The sequence below is a fragment of the Athene cunicularia genome (assembly GCF_003259725.1).
Source record: "Athene cunicularia isolate RWA chromosome 4 unlocalized genomic scaffold, athCun1 chr4_part1, whole genome shotgun sequence".
Classification (NCBI taxonomy): domain Eukaryota; kingdom Metazoa; phylum Chordata; class Aves; order Strigiformes; family Strigidae; genus Athene; species Athene cunicularia.
The window spans coordinates 38,242,298-38,262,917 of NW_020799098.1; the positions used below are offsets into that span (position 1 = coordinate 38,242,298).

The following is a 20,620-nucleotide window of genomic DNA, read 5'->3' on the forward strand; positions in this document are numbered from 1 at the left end:
GATCAAGGCTGGAGTCCTCATCTCCTTTCAGGATTATGAGGCTTGTAAATAGTATGAAACCTTTTGTTTCTTTCTTTTTCTTGTTCACTGTGCACTGCTCGGGTGGACCCAAGAAACTGGTCCATTAAATACAACTCAGATGGGGAATAAGGCTGTGTGTGAGTGTTAGAGATCTGCTGTTTGGAAAGCTTGATTCCCTTTTGAACTGTAGTGAATAATTAGAGCAAAGTTTTCCTATTATTTTATTCTAACAAGTTGCAATTGATAATGTCACTCAGCAACAGTTGTTAGGTAGGAAAGATAGGCACAAGGCATTTTCTCAACTCGCATTCCACAGAGATCACAGTTCTATTAATAAAAGCCATATAAGACCCCTACTAGCTTCCTGGATACAATAGGGATTAATTTAGTAATGACAGGAATATTGTATGGCATACCTATTCACCATACCACTTGGCGTAAGGCACCCCATTTAGCATTTGTTTTTCATATGCAGCACGCAAGCTAATGGTGTAAAAATGTTTAAGATAGTGTGAATGTTCTTTTTTGAAAGTTCAGAAGGGAGGGTTTTTGTTTTTTGATGGAGCTCATCACCTTCTCTTATATGCTAAATGACTTTGCCTAGTATGACGAATAACTGCCAAAGAAGAGTCACGCTTCAAAATAAATCTCAAGAAGACACTTGCTTAGAATGAAGCAAATGACACCACATATCAGCAAGATAGCAGAACCATTTTCCTCTGAAGAACATAATTACCTTAAAGGGATTTTGGTGAGAGTTATATGATGCAACTAGACTGGCGTGGCCAGAGGCCTGACCTATGTGCAGTAACAAAAACCAAGCACATCTGTTGGCAAGCACTGACTATTCCCTCACCTTAAAGGAAATCTCTGAGGCTACAGAAACTTGTAGTGAATGTATCTACTGGAGCCGGTTTGCATACTGGCTTCCCTGAACTCATATATCATGTGGATTTCTTTGTGGTTTTTTGTTTATTTGTATTTGTATGTCAGGATTTCCTGGAGAATAGCATTGCCACAAGCTGTATTTTATGGTCAGTGTCATTTATGTGCACCTCCCTAAAATATGTCTTTTCTGAAGATGGACCTTAACTTGTTACCAACCTAGGTTCTGTTGGCTTGCTTGATGTGCACACTCTTAAATTAATGGACATGGAAATCCCCTTCATCAATTGATTATTTTTCTGGAAGAAATGAATAATAAGTTTTTGAACTACAAACAAGTACAAAATGAAACATTATGAACTGGGATGTAGCTTAAAACCTGGGTTTTTAAAGGTGCATAGTAATAAGACTGAAAGATAGTCCTGTAGCAATCTGCCTGCAAGTCCTTAAAGACTACTGTTGTTAGAGAAAAGCTGTTAGAACACTCCAGTACTGGATCGGAGCAAGCTCAAACATATCTGCACTGGTCTTTTTTTTTGCAGCGGTGGGGCGTAAGGCAACAGGGGAAGTCCAAAATAGCATAGCTCCCTGAAGGTGGTGTTCCTTCCCTCAGCCATAGACTGGTTATGGCCACAGTTCTGCTATTCACACGCCTCTCTTGTAGGGGATGTTCTCAAACATTTGCAATGCAGGCAGGCAGTGAGTGAACTCCTGCCAGAGTTAGATGATGATGGCTTTGGGGGAATGCATTACGTGCCTAAGTAGTGAGCTCTATTCATGACTGCAGCAATGCTGGCTGGTTGGTCATAAATCCATTATGGCATGCTGCATCTGTTGCACTAGTGGATGTTACTCTTTGCTATGTCTAGAGTCTTTCTGGCAGTAGATATGATCTCTTTATGGCTGTTATCTCATGGTAATTGGCTGAAGATCCGCTCTGTGGTGCTCTATACCAGTCCCATGCTGACTACTTCTCTCATGCCTGTGTTTTTCTTCCTGATGCCCAGGCCTGCTTTGTTTGGCTAAGTTCATCAGCATGACTGCTGTGATTTGATTTACTTTAGCCCACATATTAGCAAATATTCTGTGTTACCAATGCCTGTCTGCATGAAGAGGGCTGGGGGGTACGCAGTGCAAATCCACAAGCCAGGCAATGTAGTAAATGTATCCCTGTTCCATATTTGATCTCTGTGGGGGCTGAGACAGAGCCTTTATTATATCAGAATTTAAAATCTTTTCTAAGCCTTCCATTTGGATTCCCATCATCCAGGGATACAAGGCCTAACATCTGCAAAAGTCCGAGGGGGAGAAGTAGGAAAATTACTAGCCATCCATGCTGTTGCTACCTTAATAATAGTAATAATAATTTGTATTTTCAGCTAAGAGACAGTGATGATACTATATAAAGAGCAGGACTATATAATAGGCTTTTTTTAATGCTCATAGTGTCCTAGAGAAGTATCACTTTATGCTTAAATAACTAATAACCATTTAAGTATTATCTGCATATCTGCTGGCATTTGTTAAGATGTGGAGGACAGAGGACTGGTTGGTGACACCTGGGTAATGCCCAAGCTTCTGGTTGACTGTTAATGACTTCGAATATCATAGTATTGGCTGTGAAGTATGACTTGATGCAAGGATCTGTTTTTATTAAAAAAAAAAAAAAAAAAAAAAAAAAGTTCCAGTCCTTTCCCTGTCCTGCTGTTAGAGATTTATCACTGTAGTTTTATGGTGCATTTAAGTTCCTTGGCATTGAGCTGGCACTGCAGGATGTTACAGTGGCTACTGTGGCCTTTTAGGATGCTATGGTTTTGTTGGTAACCATATTTCTGTAATTATTTCCACAAATTGCTTTGTTTCGGCTTCTCCTAAAGAAAGGAATGTTCAAGATCGCTCTGCTGTTTCATTTCTGGCAACATCAAATAACAGGCAACTCTTGGGGTGCTGGCACTGAGATCCAGGGACCCTATCTATCATTTCAGCTTCATGGTTGTGATCTGTGGATCACATTAGCAGGAAGAAGCAGTTTCTAGTCCTGTTCCAGAATTTAGTGTGGCAGGTTCCATGCAGTCACTGTGACCCCATTATAATCCTGGTCATAAAAGTAGAGTGAATCTGAAAGTACGAAACAGTTTGTGAAGCAAGGTGGCTTATTGGTTGGGTCTTTTGAGGAGGGTTGCAAACAAATGCAATTTTGTAAAATTTTTCCTAACATAAATTGTTGTTATTGGAGTTTGGACTGTATTGCATTGGGCTGCATCATGTGTTGAAAGGTCTGGGGGGTAGTGGTGTTTGTCATTGTTTTTATTAACATATTTTTTTGTCTGTTATCACCGTTGCATCTTTATTGCCTTAAGAAGAGTTTTTAAAATAGAATGAGTTTCTCATTGAAAGGGAGGAGCAAAGATTTCATTCCATTTTCATTCCCACCTCTTAAGAACTGCTGCTGCTGCTGTAAACTCAGAGCTATTTGCTGAAATAGAAATGTTGAAACTTTACTGATACTTCTTTTTATGAAAATCTGGATAAAGATGATTGTGAAGAAAATCACTTGAAAGTTTCCTTTAACAGTTTTTCCCCTAGGTTATAAAAGTTGAATAGAACTAATTATTAGTGAAATGGAGTGTAGTGGTGTATTTAAAGCTTTTCTGCTAAATTAAGTCAGATTTCCAAACTCTTCAGTAAAATCTTCCAGTTTCCTTATTCTCAGACTGTAGTGTCTGCCCCTTCCTCTGGCTGCTTTTTTCAGGTGGCTGCTTTTTGCAGGTAGCTGCATTGCCTCCATGAGTAACTACAATCTAAATACTGTCCCTAATTCCTTGTGTGCCAAGGCAGGGAAGGTAATGATCTCTACTGTATTTTCTACATGCTTCGATATCTACTTAGATTTCTATTGCAGGTTTTCTGCCAGATTTTGGAAGTGTTTGAGTTTCTTCTGTAGAGAAAATCTGAACAACAGAATCTGAGTACCAAGCCCTAAGTACTTTCATATATTATTAGTTCTGTTACCTAATAAAGTTGAGAGATGCTGATTCTTATTTTGTAAGCCAGTGCATGGATGACTGACTTGAGGAAGATCCCATAGCAATTCCAAGTCAGAGGTGGAAGTGAACTAGTGAGTTCTTCAGTCTTACTCCACAGTTTTAACTGAATGTTCATTGCCTTTTTATATCAACATCTCAAGTATATTTTTAATACATTTTCAGTTCTTTTCTGATGTTCTAGCTTTCTTTTTTTTTTAAAAAAAAAAAAAACCAAAACCTTTTACTGTTTTAATTGGACTTTTTAATGGCTTTTGCCCAGAGAATAAATGGTTATGCCTAGCAGAATTTAGTGAAAAGCTGCTTCTAGAGTACTGAATGGAATATGCTTCACCTTTAAAGCATGAAAAAAGATAACTCGTATTTGTATACATTTCATTCTGATGTCCAACAAAGTATTCAAAGTAACTTCATAATAATGAGTGGCAAGTGTCTATAGAATAGAGGTACTTTTCCTCATACTCTTGCCTTGATGGTGGCAGATTTTGGGGTAGTCTAACTCCCTTGGTAGCTCATTGCTTCCTATGCAGTTCTCTGAATGAGAGCGAGCAGATGCTACTGACTTGCAGAATCATGATCAACAACCTATAAGGTTGTAAAGTAGGTATGTTTATTCAGTGCTTAGGCACACGGGGGACCTGATCTCTCCACCACAAACATGCACACCCACCATGGTAATTTGTCTTGGCTTTATACAACAAAGTGTTACATATTCATGATAGTTTCAAAACCGCCTATACATATTCATAATCTTTTCATGAAAAGGCAGGTTTTATTATAATGAGTTCTAAGAAGCCATTTCCATATGCTTGCCCTGGTCTCTTCCTAGTTGTGCCTGCGCAGTCGTGGTGGCCGTGGGCCAGGGTCTCAGAGATGAAGTAACTCCTCTACCTCGCTGTTGAGCTTTTCACCTTTGTCTCTTGCGCATGGCCTCTGGACCCTCCAAACCACAAAGCCAGTTCAGCTGGTTTAAGTTTCTTTGGGCAGCAAGTCTTTGGTCTTATCAGGAACTTGCCTGTAACAGACCTCCTTACACAATGACTTAAAATGTGTCGTTTCAGCTAAATAATTGCTATCCCGTTAGCCCTTAAGTGTTAGTTCCCTTTATCACTACTGACTCCCTGGAGGTCTTTTTCTTTGAAGCCATGGCAGCTGTCTGTGTATCTGCTGGTTGCCTTGCTCCTGCAAGTCACACCACTGAGACTAGTAAGAGAGAATGGGGGCTGGAATATTTGTGGAAAGCAAGTTGTATGAACTACTTCCAGATTTGTAGCACTCCTCTGGAAGGACCCAACTTCATTCTCAGCTGACAGCCTCACCCACAAAACTCCTACAAAAACATGTGGGTCTTGTCTTCCTAGCCCACTGTCAATCCCTGCTCTGCAGTGCCAGATACTTTGATTGATCATGATCCTTACCACCTTCTCCTGAATGTTCTGGGTTTCCATTCCAAAAGGAAAGGGATTGTAAAACTGAGATGAGCCTCAGAGCCATGGCAAGTACAGAAATTGTCATCTGTTATTTCTCGCCTGGAGAATAGTGCTGATATCTTCCTGACACAGACACATGTATACACATCCTTATTCCTGTTAATCATCTTCCACTACTTATTTACTTGAAGAAAACACTACAATTTAACAAGTAATTCTAGTATTAAAGTGATATATTTCTAATGTGCCCTTTCATAATGATCCTTTTCGCAAAAGCTCTGTTCAAGACTTATTTGCAGAATCTGATTGCTGAATGTGTAGAAGTGATTCTTTCAGTCTGTGAGATATTCTGGTTCGTTCAGCTAGATAAAACCTGAGGAAAATGGCTTTCAGAAAGCAGCATAACGTCTGGGAAAGTGCAAGTTTGTTCTCCCTTGTGAGAATAGCAGTAGCCTACTTGCTTCTGTTCTGTAAAGAGTGTAATGCCATTCCAGTAGGGCAGTTCTCATGTGCTGCAATTTCAAGGTGAAATTTGCAGCTGCTCCTTCTTCCCCTTACCCTACATAACTACAATCTTGCCTCTGATTTTCTCTTAAAGAAAACCAAGAGGGATATAGAAAATGTCATTAAATGCTTGTGTATTATTTCAACATCATAGGGATTAACTTTTGTCAGGTACTTGAAAGGAGTAGTATTAATGAAACCCACTAATGTTAATTTCCTTTTAAAAAGTTTACAAAATGGCTAGGTTTTATATCATAGAAGAGAATAGTAATGAAATGCCAGAAGGAAGTGGTTGGGGAGGTAAAGGGAGCTTCTTCACATGCTATTAGTACAGAGAAAGCACTGTCCTTTATCCATGCTGGAATTTTATCATGGATTGCTTCTCACTGCAGATTTCTGTATAGTATCAGCATGATACATAGTAACAAACAAAAAAATTGTACTACTAGTTGGCTGCCCTTGTATTTGTTACTATTTTTGAAAAGTATTGACTTGTGCTTCTCCTGACAAGATTACAGTCTTACTTTCATAATGCAATCAGACTTCAGAAATAACCAGTGAATTTTTTTTTTTTTTTTTTTTTTTTGGTAGTCAAACCATATTTCTATTTATTCAGGATGTAGTTTCTAGTTGACATCTGTAGGATACCTTGTCCCCTATTAAAAAAAAAAAAAAAAATTACGAACCAGAACTACTTCATAGTTTAATGAGTTCTTCTGAATTATAAAATCTCTCTTAACTGCAAGTTACATGTAATAATTATTGTTTCTATTATTAAAACAATTGCCATTCTGATAAAGCAGTTTTAGTTTTTCTGTTTCAGGTTGCTTGTTGTTCAAGCAACAAAGCACTGAATACTTATGCCTTATGAATCTGTTTATTTTTTGGTGAAATGATTAAAAAATTAACACCTTCTTTCCATTTAAATCATGTAAATAGTTAAGACTCATGCTGTAGCTAAGCTGATTCTTTCTCTGTTTTAAAAATAGAAAATGCTAGAGCAGTCCCTCCCTTCCCCCACTATGTACTCCCTAGTCCAAGCTAGTAAATGTTACTGAATGGATTTCAGTGTTGTAGCCATTCTACAGTAAGTACAGCAAGATCCTTTGTGAAAAAGCAAAGGGAGGAAAAAAGGTAGTAGAAATCCATTTGTGGATGTTCGTCAGACCAGAGTACCTGCACCAATGACAGACAGGCTTTCCTCAAGAAACAAATAATGGCAACAAACACTGCTGTTCAGAGGAGCCAGAGTCTCCCCAAAAGACGCCTAGAAAGTATAGGGGAGTGTCCTGCGAAACGAAAAGCTAGCTGGGGTATTCTGACCAGCCAAGGTTAGTATAGCAGCCATTTCAGAAACCATGTACTGAAATATGCTTAGCTGACCCAATTTATGATGTTCTAGCTTGAAACTGTTCTTTTTGGTTTTTTTAATAGGTGTAATATAAATGCATGCTTATGTTAGCAGCACTTTATTATCTTGCATGTGTTAATACAAGGGTGTTGAAGCTATTTTTGTTCTTTCTGCGCTCTTATCAGCCGATCTAAAATAAATTTTCTTGTTTATCTGCCCTATTTGTTTTATGCAAGTGTTTAAGGCTTGACTTACCCTGACTTTTGCTGTCCTGTCACAAGGTAACTGGATACTGAAGGGTAATTGTTTACAACAGGGAACAGGGGAATGAAAGGAGGGGGAGGAGTAGACTTTACATATAACTTTATGTGTAAAGAGAAGTTTATAGGTAGCTGAAGTAGGAAGCAATGGGGGAACTACAGGTGACAATTATTGTCCTGTACTAAGATACTAAAGACAAAGATATAATTGTAAGGGTTTGCATAGAGAAGTACTTAGGAGGTGTTTAAGTTGCTGGACACTGACATTTTCAGCAATAGGAACAAACTGTTATAACATAAATGTTTAGGACTGCTATTGTCTGCCATATTTTCCCCATTTTTTTATAATACAAGTGTGTAAGAGGAAGCTTTGAGTAATTGTGAGAATCTAATAGGGATTTTTAAAGAGAGTGATCATAATTCCAGTTAATATTGACCATATCACAAGGCTTAGAGTGAAACAAAAAAGATAATAAGGAAATCAAACTTTAAATTTTTGGTAATATGATAAATTAAAAACTGGAGATGTTACAATAGTCAAGGAAAGGAAGAGGCAGGAAAGAGAGATTTGATATATTGTGCATAAAAATAATTATGAATTTACCATGTAAAATGTAGCTAAATCTTATAGGAATCAGTTATTCTTAAAATACCTTTGCTAATTTCCAGTACTGCCAGTTTTAGAATTAAGCAATATTCAAGAATTTAAGCAACAGTTACCATAGCTTCTCAAGTAACTGTTTGAATGTAGTGGTACACTAAGGTAATATTTATTCATCAGTTTTAAAATGCAGCATATGTTTTACCCTCATATTGTTTACTGTTTGGGCTAAAATTTCCTGATATACAGTAGCTTTTCTTTATGAAGATTTCAGATAGTAGTTCCAAAAAAACTAGGACATTCTGCCTCCAACTGAAAATAAATGTTATGGTTTATCTGTATTAGCACAAGCCACTCCTTGACATGGTTCAGGGGTAGGCTCTTGTGCCGTTCTTATAAAGAAATAGCCACAGCTAGTAAGTTTTGAACATTTTCAAAAACACAGTAAAGTAAAATTTGCTGAAGAATCCATCTTAACACAGTCCAGTTACTTACAGCCCCATTGTGACTGTCAAACTGGGCGTATATTTTTTCTGATGGGCATTGTGAAGTACTGAGACTTCTCTTGCAGTTGAGGCTTCTGGTTGTTACACTTCACTTGAATAACAGGTATGTCTAATACCAAATCTGAAGGAGGCTCTCTATTCCCTCTCTATTCCCAACCATGGGGGTATCCAAACCAAACTCTGTTCTTCAGGTACCCTTGCAGAGCAAAGGAAGAGAAAGTCATACTGCAATGTGGTATGTAATTAAATATGCAGATTGGAAAATGGACTAAAGGTGATGTGGGAGGTGGAATATGTCATTATAAGACTTGATAGAAGGGCAAAGGATAGAGCCAGGCTAGGAAAAGGTCTTTGGCCTACTGGGTTGAAGGTCCACAGCCAGACTATTTTACCAAAATCTCCTGGACGTGGCAAAAATCAGCACACTAGGCCCAGCTTTGCTGCCCAGCTAGGTACTGCTTTTAAGGCTAGGGATTAGGCCACATGCTGCATTCACTCTCTGTCAGGCTGGGAAAACACTGAGAATTCTGAGCACATCTTGGGGAAAATTGCTTGCAGTCTGGATTAAGACAGACCACATTTGAGGAGGAAGATTACTCCATGCAGAAGTTCTCCAGAGTCTGAACTCAGGTCAGAATGTCTGTATGCCTTCTCTGTCACCTTCTAGTCAAGAAGGCTGCTGAAAACCCCCCTTACTTTTAGTGATTTGTCCAAGGAAATAATAACAGACTATGAGTACTACCTGCTGCTCCACATTCTTTCATTAAATCTGATGTGGGCCTAACAGATTACTGAATGTAGAGTTGGATGGATTGGATTATACCTGGCTGCTCTAGCTATGACACACAGAGTTTGCAAGCTACTTTCAGCTAGAAAAACAGCAAGTCGTTTATCCTTCAAGAAGATGGAGAAAACAAACTGCATGAGCAATGGACAGGGGAGTTGTTGCTGTGCTTTCATGTGACAGGAGAAGGGGCCTGACACACTTGTTCCTGTGTGTGCAAGGCCCGGCACAGAGCCAGCAGCAACAACTGCTGCTGCCGCTGCCATCATCATTACCATTGCCTTCACATAGCATAATGTTGTTTCTGTGGGGAAGCAAGCAAATTATGTTTGGATATCACTGTTGTGGTTTTTTAGGATTTTTAGTACAGTTCAGTGGCTCATGTTTCAATGTGAAAAGTATGTTAAATTGCAATGCCAAAGCACTCAAAATCTAGGAATTGTTCGAAGTAATGTTGCCTGTGCCATGCTGATTTGATCCTCTAATGCATTATAACTCGGTATTTGACAACACAGTCCCACACTGTACTTTTCCCCAAAGCTCCTGCTTCCTTTGGTGTGCAAGATGGATGATGTTATGAGAATGCATTAGTTTTATACTCAGAAAACATACACCCTATGTTTTCCTGTATGTTGCAAAGGTTAGAGAGCCTGTAGTGAATGGTAGGAAAAAAGGGTTAACCTTTTAATGTCCCTAAAAGCAAATTCTATTCTTGTCTTTGCTGTGGCACGTGTGTGTTTTAAGACCAGTCTTCTAACCTGAAAGTTTCTTCACTGATCATGGTTATTATTATCTAAGGCTGAAATTTCAGAAGCTCAAAGCTCTCATAACCATAATTAAACTATGCTTTCAGTGTACACTCTAATGCTTAAGTCCTCTGGAAAAAATAAGTTATTACATTGGTTTTACAATTTAAGCATTAAAATTCTGGTTTCCTTAGTTATGAAACTGCATGAATGGGTGATGTTATGAAGATAGACTCAGCAGGGTTTTTGAAGTATTCTTTTGGGAGAATACCATGCAAAAGGCAATATAAAATTAAAAATGTTATTTATTGCCAGTTTATAGTTTGGATAGCATGTCTTAAAGAGCTAGAGATCCTACTAGATATGGAGATACAAAATAATTTAAATACAGCACTGGAATAGCAAATCTAATGTGCGATCATGTAGTTGCATCATAAACAGAACTGTGTGGGAGAATACACTTAGTTTGTATGGTTTTCAAGAGTAGGAAATCATTGGTGTTTGCATTTGGAATGAAATCCCCAAATTTTGAAAGTCTATATGATGATAAACATTGCACAGAATATTGTTTTGAACCAATCAAGGTTTCATTTTTTGTATGCATAAGTTTATATATTTATGTGTTTATATTTATATATTGTCATATAATTTTAAATTTAAAACAAAGATTATTTGAAATGTAGAAATTAAAGTTTTAAATGCCACTTGAACTACATCTTCTCAGACATATTTTAAATCATCTCTAACTTAAATTCTGATTCTTTGGGATCTTCAGTGTGATTGTTGTAATTTCATTTGTTAAAAAGAAGTGGCTTCTGTTTTGCTGGTCATATCTAATCATAGTGGTTAAGCACCACAAATGCATTTCTTAACTTTTAAATCCTTGACTTAAGATTCTTTTCCAACAGTTTTTAACATCACCCTTCTTTATCCTGCAAGAGCTTTAGACAAATGGGTGATCTTGTAGTGCCACAGTAAAAATCTTTTAGAACTTAATTACATATAGGAAATGTCACTGGAGTGAAGTGTGTCCCTCGATCTTGGGGCTATAATGTTACAGAGTTTTTCTGTGACAGTTATTGATCCTGTGTGTAGCTTCAGTTGCCAGAAACGGAAACACTCAAAATGCATCTTAAGGAGTAAAAGGTAACAGTGATGAGCTTAATACATAACATTTGATAGTTTTTCAGCAATAAATATTAGCTATAACACTTTCCAGCAGTCTGTGTTTCTCATCTCCCAGTAATGAACTGTGGCAGGGTTCTGTTTTCAGTTCTCCTCTGATGATACTGCTTCTTCTGACGACTGGGACACCATCTATTTACCCTTAGAGCAGTATTTTTCTAAAGTGCTGAGCTCTGGTATAAATCTTCTCCCAGAGAAGTCAGTGAGATTTTAATTCATTTCCAGTACTCCTTGTTTTGAAAATCCAACTTTTTAATATATTTTTCATACTCTCTTTTGGCTTTGTTTGTTTGTTTGTTTGGGTTTTTTTTTAAGACTACACAAGTTTTTAGAAATAAAAACAAAAGGATGGGGTGACTGGAGTTAATGACCTTTACAAAAATATTTTTATTTAGTATTTTCTGCTGTGATCATAACTGCAGCGATGGCTTACAGGTAATTGCAGGTGGATGTAAAGGAGTGAAGTCGTTAGGAAAACATGAAGAAAATACCATTAATGACTTAGAAATTGATCAAAGTCAGAACTGCAAATCCCCACATTGGGGGATTTTTCATTGCAGAGAATAGTTATCAGTACTCCAATTTAACAACCAAAGAATTGTTCAGAAGATAATTGAGGCAGTAGTGAACTGCTAAAAGAAAAACACAGTTCAGCATATTGATCAAATAGCATTTGAAACATGTTCCGAATATCTTTGCCTATTTCTTTTCTAAGTATATTATAAATAGTAAAATAATACATGAACATTTGGCAGTGCTTCCCTTAAAAATCTATGTACTAATACTGATTTTTGAGGATACAAAACTGTGTGTCTCATTGTATGGGGTTAAAAAAGGAGGAGTTTGTCCTGTAGTTTTTATTCAGCAAAAAGTTCTCTTGATTTCACTGTGAGTTTCTCTTGTGTTGAAATTCCAGTAAATCTGTCTTAGAAGGCAAATGAACAGATACTGTCATGTTCAGAAACATGAAAAATGAACAAAAAGGTCCACAGTCCTTTAGCATAAGAAATTAACAGATACTGGCACATGAACAGATAACTGGCACATTCAGAAACGTGAAAAATAAACAAAAAGGGCCACAGTCCTTTAGCGTAAGAAAAGAAACTGGCAACTTGTATATGCTCATATCTTTAATGCTGTGTTTACTGAAGGGTGAAAGTTCATATTACAGTGAACTGCTGATCTCCTTCCAAGCATAGCTGGGGTGTATTAAGAACAGGCCCAACTAGCAAGAACAGATTTTTTAAATTTTTTTTTTTTATTTTCCAGATTGAAAGCAATGAGTAGGATTTATAATTGCAATTGGCTGGAAGTGCCATGGGGTGATGGAGATTTAGGTATTGTATGATACTTTGAAAAATTTTTTTTAACTTTGCCTGTTAATACAGTGAATATGTTCATTCTTTCTTGTTAGTGTTTACAAAGCAATGTAGGCTGCCCTTCCTGGTAAACTATACACCAGAGAACTTGGAACTAACGTGGCTTCTAATTATAGTTGGAGGTACTTTGTATACAGCATCTGTCAGAGACAACTTCAGTAGGGAATTAATGCATTAACAGTTTTGGAATAGACTGCGTGTGTTGTCTGTAACAGCAGTATTAGCTATGAATGAAAAAATGTCCTTGCTTATATACTTGTTAATGCTTTACAGGTGAGAGACATAGCAAGTTTGTGGATTAGCAGAAGGTAGTAATCTAGACGAAGAATTTATGTTAAAACACCTTTGATGTTTATTTATGATACATATTTATTTTGAACATATTTTTGCCCTTGTGGTATTTAATGATTAATTACTATGTTTACTGATAAATCTGTTGGAATATGAAAGGTTTTTTTCCAAACTTGGTTTGCAAGAAATATTTCTGCAGCATTTTGCTTATAGATTTTATTTCTAGTAGAGATGACAAGCATTTTGTATTTGATGGATTTAGCAGAAACAGCTAGCTGCTGGATATCTCTACAGGAAGATAGGGATATAAGGTGGGTCTACGTGCAAAACAGAGCTCACAATGTGTGTTATTTGATTCTCAAATGTCACTGGAGTAATAGCATTGACAGACATTCTTCTGAGCAATCCAAGAGAGAAGGAGGTGAAAGATAGGTGGAAAAAAATGTTGCTTTCAGATCCGACCTGCAGCTTTGTTCTGCTTGGAGATATACACAGTTTAAAAATGTTCAAAGTGTGAATGTATTTAACAGGCATAAAAACTTCATTATGCTTACAATTTTATTAGAAGTTTTTCTGTATAATAGTTAAGTGTCTTCTTTTTTTTTTTCTCTGTTATTTTAGGAGTAGGATAAGCTGTCAAGAGAGAGATGTTCTCGTCTGTAGAGACAGGGGGCCAAAATTTCAAAATCAGTCTCTAAATACAGCTTTTAATTATTTTTTGCAGCTGTCAGCAGGAGAACTTTATGGATCTAATTAGTTTGAATTTAGAATGACTCAAGTGCTGGTTCACATACTACCACAAAAGGAAAACATTGGTCAAAATTCTCATAGCGATTGAACACATCCAACCTACAATAGGATAAATATATCTGAGCCTATTGGGATAACAGAGAAAATCCTGATGTTTTGTCAAAATCAGGTCACATTAAGATTTCTGAGCTCAGTTTTTCTAGTATAATGCCTCGTCAAATCCCAGTCTTTTTGTGTTTTTGGTTTGTTTTTTTTTTTTAGCTGTTATTTTGACCAACAATAAGAATTGCAAAATATTACATTTAATAAACCTAGAGGAAAAAGTATAGGGAACGATGTATGCGCATGCACATACACATGCACACACAGATGATCAGAGCTTATTGCAAATGATTCTGAAAGAGTGTTGGAAGCTGGATCTTGCCTATGGTCCATCTACTCCCACAGATGAAAGAGTACAAGGAGCTTTACAGATACTGGATACTCTGACATTATAGAAATCTCTATGCATTTTTAAGATCAGGTTTACAAAGTTTTAATCTCCTGTATATTTTAACGTCTGTTATCAGCTTTATATAGTCTTATGATAATTTAAATACTTGTCTGTGTTTTTGTTTTGCTAAGTTTTTGATCTGAATAGGATCCAGTAGTGCAGAGTTCCACAGTATAGTTATATGTTCTGTGAGAAGATACGGTTTTACATATGAGCCAGTTTTGGTTTCATTCACTAACACCTCTAGGAAAACTGAGGTTTTATCTAAATTTCCATATTGTGCACAATTTCATATGTTTTTAAGTATGCCCTCATTTCTTTTCAGGTTGAGCAGTCTTAATCTATTCGGTTATTCTTGATGTGATTTGAGGGGGTTATTTATTGTAACCAAAAGTGTGCTTTCTGAAACAGGCTAGTGGGCAGAAGGGGTCCAATAGGGAACAGGAACAGAGTCTGTTCCTAGTCAGTGGTTATCTTAGAGCTTAGACTGATGATTGCCAGTGACTGAGCCTTCTTGTTTAAAATTCATTGCCTTGTCACTAAAATGCAGTCACTGGCTTTGCAGGCAGTCCTAGTCCATTGCAACAAAGTCAGATATGTTTACACACTGGAGATTCATCTGCCGTTGTTACCGATTCATCATACTTAGCTAATTCTACATTTCTTCATAGCTTGATATAACTCACATGAATGGTTGTATTAGCATTTTACAGTTCCAGTGATTTTTTTCTTATAGGAATAAATATTGGTAATTCATAATATATTTTGAAGAGGGTTCTTCCTTACACAGTCTCTCAAAACTTGATTTGCAAAGTTCATACAAAAAATTACTATCAGCTATGCCTGCAACCCTGTCTGGTGGGAAGGGACCTGTCAGTGGCCAGTCTTCTAGAGGAAAGGGCAGGTTCTTCATCAGGAGCTACTGAATGATTCTGGGACCTGTGTTGGGAGTTAAGGGGATGTATGTCTGTAAAGGCAGGGTTATTTGTTTTCTGGTTTTCCCTCTGTTTTGTGGGGGGTAATAAATAAAGGAAAATAAATGCCAAACCTTTACATTAAGCATATTTAACTATTTTTAGCCCAAATAGATTATTATAGAATGAGAACTTAGACTTAATACTGTATTTCTACTATAGCCATTTTTTTAGTGTGATTCTCACTGTATTTCTCTTCTTGCACTAGTGTAGTAGCTGCAGAATAATCTCATCATATGCAAGTATTTCCATATTTATTTTCACATACATCAGCTTTTTTAGGATTTTTTTCAGGCAGGTTCATATCTGGTCTAAGTTCAAATATCAATTTGTTGAAGTCTGTAAATTTCTATATGCCAGTTGCAAAAATAAGTCATATTATTACTGAAATCACTATATCAATATTTTGTTCTCTGTACCACATAATTATTTAGTAGAGATGTTTAGAGTTAATAATAGATCAGTTTTTATTTTCTAGAAACTGATAATTTGAAATATGGTCTCTAAAGAGAAAAAAATATTTTCATGGGACAGTTAACTTCATTCTGTGCATTATATTTTCTGCTTTGCTCTATGCATTCCAAAATCATTCTTAATTCATATGGTTTACTCAACAAATGTTGTTATTATATAGGTTCTTGGGCAGATCGCTCACCTCTGCATGAGGCAGCCAGTCAAGGACGTCTTCTTTCTCTAAAGACTTTATTGTCACAGGTGAAGGCTGCTTTCATTTTTAATGTTACTTAAGTTCTCAGCATAGAATATTAATGTAGATTTAGTATGCTTTGCTTTACTTTTTTCACTTGAATTTTTCAGAGGAATTTTAGGAATTTTGATATGATAAAATATAAGCTAATTAAAATATTTTGTCTGTATGTTTTAGAACTTCCCCCCCAAAAAAACCTTTTTACAGAAGCTGTATCTAAATGTGTATCAATCAGTCTTCCCCTCTTGCATGGTATAAGGCAGTGTGGTGCCACTGCTCTAAGCTCAGCAGGGTTAGTCAGGAAGATACTTGTTGAGGGGATGAATCACTGAAAGATTCTGGGTTTTGCATAGTTGTGATTAAAAAAATATATATTTTTTTAATAGCAAAGGCAGAGGCTGTAAACTGCTGAATGTTAATATTACAGTATTGTCATATTAGCTATTAGAATACTGAAAAATTATACCATAGAATACATTTGATGAAAGCAAATAGTTGCAATTATGAATCAAACAACGTCTACTGCAGAAAATTTCAAGGGCTTGATGATTTTATCAATCTAAGAAGTGTTTTTCTTGCTAACATTCATGGCTTTAGATATTTCAGATCTTAAGTCAGAGAATCATAGAATCACAGGAAACTTTAGGCTCAGAGCCTTACTGAGTTTTAAAGATCACCAAGGGTGGAGATGCACCAACCTTTCTGGACCTCTGTTTGAGGGTTTCACTGTCCCCACAGTGAAATTTTTTTCCATATAACTAATTGGAATTCACCATGTTCCAACTTATGTCTGTTGCCTTTTGTCCTCTCACTGTGCATCCCAACAGTCTGTTCCCATCGTTTTTATACCCTCTATAACCTATTCCTATTTCCAATTTAAAAAAAAAAAAAAAAAAAAAAAAATACTTTTATTCTGTTATATACATTGATTGATGAGTAATTCCTTTTATGCTCACTGAAGATTTATTTATTCCAAGTAGAGTTTTAAGCCTGTTTAGAGTATTGTAAACTATTCATATGAACAGTAGTATGAGGAAAGGACTCTTAACAGCTTTTGTATGATCTTTATATGTCATTGATTTCTTGTTTAGGGGTACAATGTAGACACACTAACGATTGACCAAGTAACTCCACTTCATGAAGCCTGCCTGGGAGATCATGTAGGATGTGCAAGAATCCTTCTTGAAGCAGGAGCAAATGTAAGGGTGTTTTTTTTTTGTATATGAAGTCGAGTGCTAACCTTGGTTTGACTGAGAAGGATATATTCCTTAATTATTATTTTTTTAAATTAGTATTTCTCTCTACTCACCCTATTGATTGCGTTGATCTCATTTACTTACAATAAACTGCCATCTGAAAGCTAGCAAAGGAGAGTGATGGGCATACACTGAGACATATTAATGAATTGGAGAGAATTTGCTAGCAGTATGTCACCAGTCTTATTTCTTCTCCGAATTTAATTATGTTATTTCTCGTCTAAAATACGGAATGCGTCCCTCTCTTTACTGGTTTCCTCTTTGAGTGGCTTGCAGGAGACAGCTCTTTTAACTTGCAGAATGTCTTTTGTCACACTGCACCTGTGTGCTCTTAAGATTCTTTGGTCTGAGTACAAAAAGGCACTGGCTCTTTCCTGTACTCCTGACACAGGCTGGCTGGCTGTTATCCCAGAACAAAAATGGGACTTTACAGACCACTTTCACTACAATCTCTGCTGACATCAGAAGATCATCTGAAGATGCATAGTTTCTCAAGTCTGTGATCTGCGATGGAAATATTTATTGTCCTTACAATTCCATTTTGAAAACCATGTAGGATCTGTCTATGTTATTACAGAAAGAGAAAAAAATACATAGATGTTCCCAAAACCAATTCCTCTCCGCTTCAGCTAGCACAAGGATTCTAAAGATACAAGACTATAGATACTATAGACAAAACTATAACAGATCTAATTTTCCTATCTGAGTTTTTTTAGTACCTTTAATTGTTTTGGTGGGTTTGGGGAGTGTGTGGAAGAGGATAGGCCGGAGTCTGGAAGGAGCCCTCTCCTAATGCCTGTGCTCCTTCTTTAGTATTTTTAGCCCTCACAAACTTGCCTAGTTTCTCTCCTCATTTTCTCACATTGGGAATATTAACTAGTTAGGTGGCGAGGTTGATATTAAAACAGCGAGCCTGTACTATTAGCTTTGTCTCCATCCTGTGAAATACCATTCCAACCTGGAGATTAAAATCACAGAAGAAAGTGGGAAATAATTCTCACATTTAATATGGAGTTTGCATTCTTGACAGCTGCAGAGAGAAGGTTCCCATTATCCCATGTATCAATGAAACAAGCTAAGTGCAGTGACTTTTGAAAATTATTTACTGCCTAGATGTTAATTGCTTTTTAGTATTCCAGGTGTATTTATTCAACATAGTTTAACAAGAATAGTAGTGAACTAATTTCAACTGAGGGGTGTGGTGAGAGGAATACAGTAACTAGCACAGGGACTGATCAGTCAAGCTATGTTATTTTAACCAGTAAATTTTTTGCTATTTTAATGCAGTTTCTAACTATATTCTGTTTAAAATTTTACCTTTCTTTCAGTTCTGTTTGTAAATAAATATTATATATTCTAGGTAAACGCTACAACAATTGATGGAGTGACACCTTTATTTAACGCATGTTCGAGAGGCAGTGCGGCATGTGCTGAGCTCCTGTTAGAGTATGGGGCCAAAGCTCAGTGGGAGTCCTGTCTTCCATCACCGACTCATGAAGCAGCCAGCAGAGGTACAAATTACCTGCTGAACAAACATGGAGTTGATGAATGTCTCAATAATAGCATTAAGAAACGTGTCCAATTTTGTCTATGGGACAGCTTACTGAATTTGAGCAAACTCTGTTGTGCTTTGTACTGACAGGTCACAGTGAATGTCTGGAGGTACTGATATCCTGGGGTATAGACGTTGACCAAGATCTTCCGCATTTAGGAACACCTCTGTATGTAGCATGTGTTTCACAGCAGATCCACTGTATTCGAAAGCTTCTTTATGCAGGTATGTCATAACTGAAATAAAAAACATTAATAGTTTGTAAAATATTCTTTGAAGTGAGCTGTGCTCAGTCAGTGAAACTAGAACTAGAGAATGTTCATTTTCTGTAGGAAAACAAAAGTTAAAGTATCAGCTTTGAGAAAGGAATTTTATATAGTAATCATTGAACTTTCAACGGAACTTTTTTAGCAATGTAGTCCCACCCTTCTTCATTCTTCAGCATGTTGTGATTGATCTTTTCACAAGGCATAGAGGCTGAGTTGCAGAAAGAAGAGGTAACGTTAAAGCTATTTGATCCTAAATTTCACATTATTTATTTAATCAATTGGAAAGAGATGTTGGAGACTCACTCTGTTTCAGCACAAGTCCTGGGACACAGTTGGCATAGCTAAAGGATCATTTGCTGTGTTTCAGGTAGTGACATACAGGGGGTTTGTGTCCTGCAGCACAACGAATGAAAGTGTATACATGAATAATTACAGACTTGCCATCATTGTACCAGAATTGTTTTTCTAGTTAATTGCAGGCTATTTAGAACTTAAGCAGTTAAATTATTTCTTGTTAAGTCAGTCTTCTTGTATGATTATCCTATGTTATAATTCTTATGTTTAGGAACCACAGAAGTAGAATTAGCATATTTTGTGATTCAAATACTACCATAAATTAAAAACAGTGACAGAAAAGCATATTCTACATTTGTTCATGCCCTGAAGTAGAAAATGGCATGTAAATTGATCATATAAGTACTTCTGTCAATCTGTATTTTTTCATATTTTACATTTATGAGAATGTGTTAGAAATTGAAAAGCAAATAGATAATGAAATAGGCAAGAAATTGTTACTGTGGAAGTACTGTCAAATTGTTAATACTGAGAACAATGAGTTATTCTGACTTCAAATCTAATTGCTAGGCCTGTGATATTATTAAATTATTTTACTCAAGTGAGAATTAAAAAGGCAAAAATTGTTGATTCAGGGAGAAAAGTTGGTACAGAAGCCAATTTTGAGTCTCACAAGGTCAGTAATGCTCTCTTAAGAAGTCTGGGTTTTTCTTTTGTGAGAATGGTCTAGAAAACTGTTGGGGTAAACCCAGTTTTAGGGGACTAACAGCAAAATTCTTCCATACTAGCTTTTCTTGAATATGAATGCATTATGGCAAAGTAATTTAGTACATTTTAATTTAAAATAAATTAGCAGTTCCTTATTAATACAAAAGTGTAGTAATTAGAATTCTGTGGAATGAGAGAATTAATGTTTTGAGGTATTTTTCCCTGTTGGCTTTCTTGACTGTGTACCCCACCTTAACTAATTTTACATCTTTTATAGAAAAATAATTGATAAAGTTTGGATGGGAATCTATTTCAAACCCTTTGCTAGCTCCAACATATGAAAAACTATAAAGCGTCCAAGTTAGGTTCCTTCTTGAGTTGTTTTACTTACAAAGATACTAATCTTCAGTTTAGTGATTCTTTTTAAAGACTTAAATAAGTATTTTTAAACACAGCACAAATCTTCTTAGACATGTATATTTTGTATAATTAGGGCAACAATGATGCTCACATGACCTACTCTGATTTTTATTTTCCTCTTTTTGTATCTTCCTTTAAAATCTAGTTGTGTTTATGTAATAAAACCTAGGATACACATATGGATTACCACCCCCCACCCCCCACCCCCCCC

General features: G+C 36.4%; 1 protein-coding gene across 1 annotated transcript in view; it reads left to right on the forward strand.

The window, feature by feature from the left end:
- The window catches only part of ASB5 (ankyrin repeat and SOCS box containing 5), a 39,392-nt gene that overhangs the window by 17,053 nt on the left and 1,719 nt on the right, over positions 1-20,620 (forward strand). The window contains exons 4-7 of the mRNA XM_026847005.1: positions 15,839-15,918; positions 17,002-17,109; positions 18,527-18,677; positions 18,809-18,950. Of these exons, the coding sequence (XP_026702806.1) occupies positions 15,839-15,918; positions 17,002-17,109; positions 18,527-18,677; positions 18,809-18,950 (481 nt within the window). The remainder of the gene's footprint in view (positions 1-15,838; positions 15,919-17,001; positions 17,110-18,526; positions 18,678-18,808; positions 18,951-20,620) is intronic.